This window comes from Chaetura pelagica, unplaced genomic scaffold (genome assembly GCF_000747805.2).
Source record: "Chaetura pelagica isolate M959 unplaced genomic scaffold, ChaPel_1.0 scaffold243, whole genome shotgun sequence".
Taxonomy (NCBI): Eukaryota; Metazoa; Chordata; class Aves; order Apodiformes; family Apodidae; genus Chaetura; species Chaetura pelagica.
The window spans coordinates 102,136-113,028 of record NW_009952712.1 but is presented as its reverse complement, the minus strand read 5'-3'; the positions used below and the strand labels follow the sequence as shown (position 1 = coordinate 113,028).

Genomic DNA, 10,893 nt, shown 5'->3' with positions numbered 1-10,893 from the left:
GCTGAAGAACCCATGTGCAACTAGGTAGGAGCCAATAATGACTGTCTGCAAAGACAAACCATAATAAAACCCCAAATGTAGCTTGGCACTAACGTGGCTGTGTTAGCACAAGTCAGAAGCCTAATCTGCTAAGCAAATCTGGGAGGATTTAACGGCAGCTCTGCAATTCCACCAAAGTCACTGCTGCTGCAGCACAGGATCACAGGTCCAAGACACTGTCTCCTAACATGCAGTAGCCACTGGCTTTCCAGCTGCCATTTCAACCCCAAAGGAGAATATTCTGAACTCCTTCAAGATTATTCCAAAGAACCACTCATCCCAGAGATGGTCTGGAGTCTAGGGGGCTACTAAAGGAGAAGGAGTCATATCACAAGTCCCTTCTGTTAGAAGCCAGACTGTCACTTCTGCCTCAACACCAGCCTTGCTGTCTGGGAAGTCTGAGCAAAGCAGATGTGAAACATAATTCTTCTGAAGGTGCAGAGTCACTGCAGTGCCACCTCTGCCTGAGGGATCCAGAGGACGGCCTCACTTCAGCGGAGAGAATGTCGCTGAGAGGATGACAACAGGAGCTCCAACCAGACCCTGCCCCGCAGCCTCTGAGTCCCCCAGCCTGCCCTCTGTGCCCAGGAAGCTGGAGGGGTCTCTTACCAACAATGGAACCCAGTAGTAATTTAATGTTGGTGCTTCCTGTGCAAAGACTGGTATCCTCTGTGTGAAGAAAAAGAATGCCAGAACACCTGCAAGAAACAGAGATGATCAGTGATTCCTACAGCAACTCTGAGTTCCTCACACCTGAAGAATGGATGAAACAAAAAGATCCAAGGCTGGTTTAAATAAGAGTTTGTAAACAATAAAACCAATACTAATTATCTGCTGGATCTGCTGATCTCTTCTCTGACAGAAGAGATACATAAATTAATCAATTGCCATAAAGATATTAATGGGCACAGAAAGACTTTCATGAATTCTTTTGTTTCATCATTCTACTGGATTTATTAGCAAAATTAATAAATAATTATAAACAAAACAATGACATGGGACAACAAGGTACACTGGGTGGATCTTTTCTAAAATAAAAAAAGTGAGAAAAATCCTGCTGCTTCAAATTTTATTCCTTGAAGAAATACTCAACTATTTCAGATTTAAAGAAGAAATGTCAGTGCTAGTGACAAGTCGCTGAGAACAGACCAATGCATCTACAACAGAAATCAGCCAAAGATGTTATTTTCTAAGAGGATTAAGCTATTAATTAATTTCAGTATTTCATTACTTACATTTCAGGGAATATTATGTTTCAAATAAAATTTGCTACCCCAGTTTGCAAGTCATTCTACAGAAATGATGAAATATTTTAGATCTGTTCATGGTACCAACTTTCAACTTCTGATTAAAATACAATTCATTAGTAATATTTTAAAGTATGCAGAATACAGTCACTTGTAAAACAACGTTATGAAACTGCTGGGACAGTTTAGAAAAACTGTAAGGGAACACTGCCACCCTGAATTTCTGAAAGGAGGTAATGAAAAAAAGTTAAAAATCACTTTTCTGTCACAGACAAGTATGAGTAATATATTTTGGAATCTACTGACAACTAAGAAAACTCTCTAAGAATGTCAGAGATATTCTATTTCTTTTACTATAACTTATAACTATTATGGGCTTGCACAGAGCAGAGCCCCAGGCCCCCTTGTGTGTGTGCTGCCTGCTCACAGGTGAACTTTGGTTTGATCTAGCTATGATGCTTTGGCTGCAGAAGTGCTTGTGCCAGCAGCACACACAAGAGAAGTAAAAGTAATCACGGAAAAGACGCTGCCAACACACGGAGCTCGGGGGGTGGGAGAGGCAGAAAGGGGAGAAAAAAGAAAAATATATTTCAGTTAAATCTCACAAATCCTAGAAACACAGAAACAGTTTCCCAAACAGCCAGGCACGTGAGAACCTCTAGCTGTTAAGGAAGCAGATACAAACATGGCAGGCATACTTCTAGGCACCAGAAAACAGAACACAGTTTGGAACAAACTGAGCAGCTTACCTACACCTCCAGCAACCAGAATTTTCCCCAGGAATAAAAGGAAGTCTGTAACTTTGTCCAGAACTGCAACTCTGTTCATCGAAGGACAAATGATAAGACAATCATCACAAAACAGACATTTGTATCTTCCTCCTTAAATCTATGGATAATTGACAAAACACAACCAAGCAGCTCTGCTGCTTTCACAGGCTGACCACACCACAACACTGAGGTGGGCTTTGTTACAGCCTAATCCCATGAGGCAAAAAGCCCTGGGCCTCTTGTTGAGTTTGGCCTTAATGCAGCAATACTGCTACAGAACTTGAAGACTTGTTACTGCTCTTGCTGTTAAAAAAAAACCACAAAACATCAAAATATCTATATTTTGGCCCTTCTTCTGGGTCACAGACAAGCCAGGCCAAAAGTAAAGAACACCCAAAGCAAAGGCAAGGCTGGTATGCCTTTCCATTTGGTCCTATCTGCCACATTTCGTGACCCTGTAAGATGCCAAATCTACTGGAAGGCAACATGGCACAAGTCTGAAGGCAGGGGCCTCAAAGCAGGAAGATGCTCACAGATGAAAGAATGAGGAGAGACAGAAAAATGGACAGTAAATCTGTAGCCCTCATTGAAAGCAACAGCAGGGTGTTGCTGCTCAGAATCCTGCCAGCCTGTCTTACCAGAAAGTGCAGAAAAATAATGGGATGGAAAATGAGCTTTGCATTGTCAGTGCTGAAGGCTATGGATATGGGACAATACAGCACTGAATACCATGAAAGACAAACACAAAGAAATACTAAAGAGAACAAATCATTACCCTGTCAGAATTCAGAATTAGCAAAATACACAAGAAGAAAAAAAAAAAATCTGTTTGAAACAATACGATTACCTGCCTGGCTTTTAGCTCTTGTTCTTACTAAGGGCAAAAGCACCAAGGCCAGTGAGGTGATGTTCTGGAGGAAACAAAGGCAGTTTTTCTTTGCTACCGCACAGCATCACACAACGTGGATATCACAGAACCAACATTAACCCAGGGGAACAGGGTGAACACACTCATTTTCCAGTCCTTCCCTCCTAAGCATTGCTTCCCTTTTATTTTCAGCCTCCCCCTCCATGCCTCACCTCCTCCAAGTCCTTCACTTAATTTAAACCACCTAACCAGTTTTACTGTGTCTCTTGCTTGGCAGTTAGATTGTCTGCTACTGCATCAACATGGCCTGCTCCTAAGTTCTTCTCCTATTAATTTTTTATCTCAAAGTAGTACAGGAAGAGCCAGGAGCAATGAAGAAAAGTACTGATGAGAAGAGGGAGTTTGGCAGCACACTTGGTAGTGGGGAAAGGGGCCAGGGGAGTTCCCAGCACCAGGGGAGATGTGGTTATGTTAGACACTGGTTTCGAAAGCAAAGTACTCTCTCTTTACTGCCACTCTCTGACATCCCATAAGCCTTCTGGATGAATCTGAAGACTTGGGTCTTCCTGCTCTCCTTTTCACAGACAGAGAGCACACCAAAGCTCAAGAACACACAGAGCAGATGATGAGCACCCCATTCCTGCATATCCACAGATCTCCTCTCAGGGCTCCACTGGTTCCTTGGAGGCACTATTACAATCTACTAAGTGCTCATGAATCTAAAAGGGCAATCACAACAAAACTGTTAAGATTCCATCAACTTTGCAGAGGTTACTGTGCTGGACAGCCTGTTGTTACACACCTAGTGCTGGAAACGAGGGCAGAAGTAGCTTACAATAATATTTGGAGGAGACAGGGGAGAGGAAAGAAGTGTGTCTTCAGAGTGCAACAGCAGGAAATGCTGACATTCCCAAGGACTGGGAGATGGCCCCTTACCTCACCACATTCCGCATCAGCAAGAAGAACGCGTCCTTTGCCGAGGTGCAGAAGTTTTTGCCGTAGATGGCGATCTGCAAAACAGGAGTCTCTGTTAGGGATTTTCAATCATTAATTAATCATACCTCCTTGTATGCCAGAGCCTTACTGTGTGTAATGCACAGTTCTCTATAACATGTGGCCTTAAAACTCAGATGAACAGAAAGCACTCTGCCCAGTCACCTGCTACCTCTCAATGCTTCCCACCAGGTTGGGACAGAATATTATCCATTTTTCCCCCTCACATCCCCTGGTGATGAGCCTGTCACCCTCTGTGACCTTGCCAACTGTAGACTCAGTTTGCCACATAGAGCTTGCTGAGGGATTCTTCTCACTTTGCTAGTTACCTACACTAGATTTATAGACAGTGGAAAAGAACAGGCACTTACAGAGCCAAAGAGAGTTGACTCCTGTAGGTCTCTCCTTGGACCTGTCACTGCTCTCACATAAGAACAAATTATTAATACCGGTATCAAAGTCAGTGGATTTACATCAGCATAAGGTAAAGCAGCTGAAGCTATTCGGGAACAAAACCATTTCTTCTTCCTAGAATAGTGTCCACAAGGCCAAGATATACTAGAGCAGTTTTCAGTGCAGTCAGTTTACCAAATGTAAACCAGAGAGTCAGAAAGAATACCTTCTCTTCAGGATGGCATTAATTTGAAACATCAACTGCATCAACATGATTTATAACAGACCCATTAGAGCCACCTCCTCTGAGGCAACAAGTCCACCACTGTACCACTCAATCACTGATATTGCTTCAAGACAGATCATCTTAGGCTGAAATCTGTGGATGTTTATTTAGGTCAAAATCTGGAAATTTCTCTTCTGGAAGCTCCGATGGGTTTTTTTTAGAGAAATATCACTGTTGCTACTAGTGGAATTTGTGCTTTTAGCTTGCAGGAGAAAATACAGATACCACACACCTTCTGACCTCCTTACTCAAGCACTTCCTCCAAACAGAAGTGTCATCAACATGCCCTACGAGACAAGTATTCCTGTGGAAATCTGGATTACAATTGCTGAACCAGAGGCAGACTTAACTGGTTATGCCACCCATTCCCATTTACTCTAGGGAGTGAGAGGGATGAACAAGGACAGCCATGAAAAGAGGCTGAGTTCAGAAGGAAAAAAAACCAAAAACTTTACTTTTACATGGTAGGACCACATGCATTTCCTGAAAACTCCCATAAACCCCATTATTTATGCAGCAGATTCTAGTACTGCTGGCTGTTGACCAACTAGTAGTGGCCAGGCTATTTTAGTGCCCCAGAAAAGGGAGACCACATGCAGAGTCAGCACATACCATGATGTAGGCATTTCTGTTTATAAATTTTAAGAATTTTTCCAAACACCAGAAACAGCATTTGAGGCAGCAGAGCAAAAATCTAGTGAAGGAGTTCTGTGTACCTGAAAGAATGAGACAGCACATCACACACAGAACTCATGAACAGTCTTCAGAATGTGGAAAGCCATTCAGAAGAAAATCTCAAATTGTGACCAAAGCAGAAACATTATTTCTTTTCTTCTAGGTATGGACTCCTTCTCTACCAAATTTAGCTCACTGGCTTTCAATGAGATCAGGTCCATATCCCACTTTGAATTCAGTTCCCAAGGACACAGACTCAATTTGAGTAAATCAGCACAAATTCACTGGCTTCAAATGGAACTATAATGACCAAAAATAATGTCGAATTATTCTCTTTTCATTGCTAAAAAAACATCTTGGGAAAGTAAGGAAATAATTTACTAAAGGAGGTCTTAATAATCTAGAGCAGATTAATAAATCTCACCTTTCAGTTTGTGATCCAAGTACTCGAGTACTACTCTAATAAGCTGGACAATTGCAAGAATTAAGGCTCCAAATGCCAGCGACCCTGTGTGGTACCTAAAACAAAATAAATTACTGTTATGTGGTGCTCTGCTTATATGTGTATGTGCATGTGTGTGTACGTATACAAACAAACCTGTAACTGGAGGAAAGTCCATTAGTGGGAATTACATACACTAAAGGACCTTCCTCCTCATCCACCAGCAGCAGGATGAAGGCACTGGTGCTGCTGGTGCTTGTGTGAGTGTCTGTTTGTCCATCTGTGTGGTCAGTTGCTTTCATATGTGTTGCATACATGTATGTGGGTGACTGCACTCTTGGGAAAATCTGCTGGCATTGGAATAAGGGTAAATTGTACATTACAATAGTTTGTAATTGGCTGGGCCTGTGGACATGGAGCTGCAGGAGCCTCGCTTCTACTGGGCTACAGGATTCAGCCTCCCTCTAACAACTACATTTTCCTGACTGCACTGGTTTTGGGTGGAATAGAGTTGGTGTTCTTCAAAGTAGCTTAGCTTAGATGGTGTTAAGTTTTGGATTTGTGATGGAAACAGTGTTGATAACATTTTCGCTCTCACTGAACACACCAAGGCCTCTGCTGCCCCTCACCCTGCCCCAGCGAGCAGGCTGGGGTGCACAAACAGTTGGGAGGGGACACAGCCAGGACAGCAGACCCAAACAGACCAAAGGGCTGTCACACCATATGCTGTGGGAAGGAGCAGGAAGAGGGGGAGGTTTGGAGTTACAGTGTTTGTCTCCCCAAGCCACAGCTGTGCTGGTGCAGCCCTGCCCTCCTGAGGCTGGCTGAGCCCCTGCCTGCCCATGGGAAGGAGGCAATGAATTCCCTGTGCTGCTTTGCCTGCGTACTCAGCTCTGCTTTACCTGTGGAACTGCCATCTCAGCCTCATGTCCTCACACTTCCACCCCATCCCACCCTGGGGGAGTGAGCAAGTGGCTGGCTGGGGCTTGGCTGCCTCCTGGGGTTAAAACCACAACGTTGACCCATCACTTTCATTTGATACTCCAAGTGTGGCTTCCCGAGATGTAAAGAGATAACTTTCTGGATCCATGCCAAGGCCCCCAGGCAGCTCCACAGCCTCACCGTATTGCTCGTCCAAAGGAAGAGAAGAGTGGCCACAGCGGGATATCCGCAGGTTTCCGGGAGGCCCAGTAGTAGGAGGCAAAGGCACCAGCCAAGGTGCACTGACCCAGGGCGATGGCAAAGTTCACCAGCCAGAGAAAGACAAAGGCATTGGCTAACTGGAAGATGAAGATGTACTTGTGGTACAGGCTTTCTCCTCCATAAAAAGCAAAAGTGCACTGTGCACCTGGACAAAGTTTAGTTACGTTGGTCGTGTTAAACGTCTGTACAGAAAGAAAAACAAACAAGATGATGGTAAGCAAAGAGTTCTCTGTACACAGTCTCTGAAGATCAGCAGCTTAACACAAATAACTTGATTCTGTTTGATGTTTCATTAGCGCATTCAACACTGCCCTCCAATCCTATGTAACCTGTTTACATATGTACGTGTTCATACTAATTTCTTATGCAAGTGCTTAACTTTATACTCGGTAGCAAACAGGGCTGTTCAACACATGTGGCTGAAACCTACATAGATGGAATCTGAATTTCAGAAATCTGCTTTTAGGATACACAAATACTTCCGTTTCATTAAAGAAAACCTGCTAACATCTAAAAAAATATCAGAGGCCAAATCTGCAGTTTAGGTAAATCATCACAACTTAAATCAACTGAGCTATGTCATTTCATGCAAGCTGTGATGTGGTCAACTTCCCTTACCTATCTCAGAGTATTAAAACAGGAGCAGATTTTACACTGAATGACTTTTCCCTATTTTTATTGTCCATTTAATATATTTGCTCACTTTGGGAGTGAAATACACCCCGTCAATTTCTAAGCCCTATCTTTTTTAGTGTTCAGACATCAGCAGGGTGGGGAATTGTCTGGTATATACACAACCACAGTAGCACTCTGAAATTTAAACACTTGAAAATGACCCTGATATAACATTTGATAAATATTTCTAGTTTTCAAAATATACTAAAATTCAACTCCACAGTCAAGTTAAAACATTTGACTGAAGACAAAATAATAAAGTAAGACAAATATTTGTGAGCATCATAAAGGTCACTGCTGTGCAGCTGAGCCTCTGCTTTAAAACATGGCTGGTCCTTGGCCAAGCTGGAGGCACAGCTTTCAAAACCTGCCTTTGGAGAACCACAAAACACTATCCTCAGTAATTCAAGAGCAGCTTTCCAAATAAGCCTGCATTTCTGTGTCTTCCTTTCTCAGCCTGTAAGTAAGAATGGTTAAATATTTACTTGCCCTATAGGACAAGGTAGCAGAAAACCTGTGTAAACTGCTTTGAACAAAGATGTGCTAACTGAACACTAAGCACTATTTTCAGATTTAACATGAAGAATCATTACTTAAATATGCACATTTTCTTCCAGCATTGTATTTAATGGTGATTTAAGAACAGAATCAGTATTGCTCTCACTGTTACACTTACCTCTGGGTCACAAGTCAGGTTTGCATACTTGCACACTGATTGATTAGCCATTACTTTATACACAGGTTCTCCTGATGTAGCCAGAAAACTGAACAAAATATTTTAAGGAGGAATCAGAGAACTGTAGGCTTTAGTAACCTAGCATTCTGCAGTGGGTAACTGCTAGCTCTAAAGAACTTGTGCAGGTAACAGAAAAAGTGCCCTTGCTGTGAAGAGATGTGTGAGACTGCATAACCCCATAACTTAAAGAACTAAGGGAAACTCCATCCCGAGCCGTAAGAGCCCCTGACAAGGATGAGCAAGGGCAATAACCTTGAAAGCTGATAGTCCCTCCTTCACATCTGCCTCGGACAGGGCAGACTATGCAGAACTTCTTGGCAGTTCATATTTTGGTGCAACAGAACACAGAGCATCAAGGTAACCTAACCTTGTCCTGAACAGCAGGAACTGATCCTCTTTGCATGGAAAAAAAACACCAACTTGTTTTCAAAAAGCAATTTCCCCCTTTCAGAGACCTTGCCAAACCATTGGTGTTCCAGGAACAGACAGTTGCTGCTGTGCAACTTAAGAGAGGACTCAGTGTACTGCATGTTTCCTGACTTGTTTTCTACACTCTTCTGAACAAAACACTCTCAGAGCCCACCCCCAGCTAAGAGACCACTCACATCAGGCCTACAGAGCATGCAGCACATTCAAGGCCATATTCACTCTCTGCTGAAGGCCCTTTTTTACACCTTAAAATCAACCTTAGCTACACATACCTTGTATGATCCCCTTGTCTGGGCATGAATTTTAGTCCAGTTCCTTTTAATGAAACTAATTTCACTGTGCAATTTGTACATCACATGCAAATGTGCAGTGAGGAGTACTGCCTCATTGCAGAGAGTGGCAAGTGATCAAAAAGCCCCCTTAATGCTGGTTTGGTTAATCTGAAATGGCAGAGTTATCTGGTTTTTCAGCCCACAAGACTGTTCCTCCAGAGAGGTACACAGACAGAAGGATACACAGCTGTCACTGCCCAGTAGGAAATACAAATTGCAATGAGTATGAAGGTGACGATTGGGTAAAACAATGTAGACATTATATAGCCAATAGCCCTACGAAAGAAACAAAACAAGTCAGTAAGCTGCAACAATTTCAGAAACAAGCTTTTTATCAGTCCTCTTCCAGCAGCATCCTCTTTACTTGCAGCTACTTTTTGATAGTGGTAGCATAATCTAGTGCTGGGATCTCAGAATACTGAAGGTTCTTTCTTCAAATGTATTCACATCTTCACTTTCTCATTTCTACCACTCCACTTTTATCACCAGCGCTACAGTCAGCTTTATCCATTTGAAACATTCAAGCCTGTCTCCTTCTACATTACTGCTTCACAGATCCAGCTCTTTCAGGTCACAAACCCATTTCAATCACATCTCATTGCTGACTGCTGCAGACATTACCCTTTATATCCTTGTCCCAGTCTGCACAGCTCCTACAGACCTGTAATTACCTCTTGCTACGTTGTATTTGAGGACTCTGTGCCCAGGCCCTTTCCTGCCTAAGCAGTAACTATTTTGGGGCAAGGACATTCAACTTGCCTTTGCAAGCTAGGACACACCATCACCTTCCTGTGACTCTGTGACCTTCTCTGCAGGTGCCATAAATGAGTGGTGCTTGCCTTTGGCAGGCAGAAGGCATGAAAGGCTGGCAGCCACGGTGATGTTTCAGAGACTGACCTTCTACTACTACATCTTGTGGCTAGACGGCGGCTAGTGAGCAGGAACCTGAGGAGGCCAGTTTCCAGTGGGCCAGAGACCACTCTTCTGTAAGAGCAAGCTGACCCTCCCCTCTGGGTAGTTCAGTTCCAGCTGGGTATGTCACCATGAGACTTCAGAGAGCATGTGTTTAGTTCACGGAACCCCACAGGTTGGTTCTCTTTACACTCCTGATATTTGTCTCTTCCCATTACTCTAAATTTCCTTCCCAGTGACCCTGGAAGCTCAACACAAGCCCTTCTGTTTCCCAGTATTTCTTACAGCATTTCTCCTGTGACTTGTGGCACTTCTGATGCTATTTGTTTTACAAAAGGCAGTTTCCAGAATGTAAAAGGAGACCAATTTACTCAGTTCCTGTTGATAAACCAGTAAATGCCTGGCAGAACAGAATGGAACTGTCAGGAGCAATCAAGAGGTGAAGAGCAAGATGTCAACTTCTGAGTCTGGAGATGTCCAAGTCCACCCAGAGTCACACAGGAGGACACAGCCTCACGCTGCCTGAGAAATAATCCTGCCCATCTGCAGTGTTCTGCAGCTGGTGGGAGGCCTCTTACTGACCACTAGGAAGACGGACAGTTACTCAAACACACTAACAACTGTTAATTGTTTCTCCCTATGGATTTCAAGCCAATTATTAGCATTATAATTGTAATATTTTTGAAAGAGTAGTTAAAAGGTATCAAAACCTAATTTGATTCCCAGTCATTAGCAGCTTATTTTTCGTCTTCCTGAATACAGGGCATGGTCTGTTAGGTTTACAGTAATTACATGCAGTGCTTCACCTCCTGCAATATGCATTAAAGTATAAAAACATCACCTTCAAGTGACCTTTCCATGCTGCTGAAAGACTACAGAATGTTATTACTGCT

At 43.1% G+C, this 10,893-nt stretch overlaps 1 protein-coding gene across 1 annotated transcript in view; it reads right to left on the bottom strand.

Annotated features, from left to right (window-relative positions):
• Positions 1–10,893, bottom strand: part of SLC44A5 (solute carrier family 44, member 5) — a 38,733-nt gene that overhangs the window by 1,036 nt on the left and 26,804 nt on the right. The window contains 9 exon segments of the mRNA XM_009994566.1: positions 3–45; positions 649–737; positions 2,036–2,106; positions 3,861–3,934; positions 5,209–5,312; positions 5,696–5,790; positions 6,836–7,098; positions 8,268–8,355; positions 9,272–9,364. Coding sequence (XP_009992868.1) covers positions 3–45; positions 649–737; positions 2,036–2,106; positions 3,861–3,934; positions 5,209–5,312; positions 5,696–5,790; positions 6,836–7,098; positions 8,268–8,355; positions 9,272–9,364 — 920 coding nt within the window.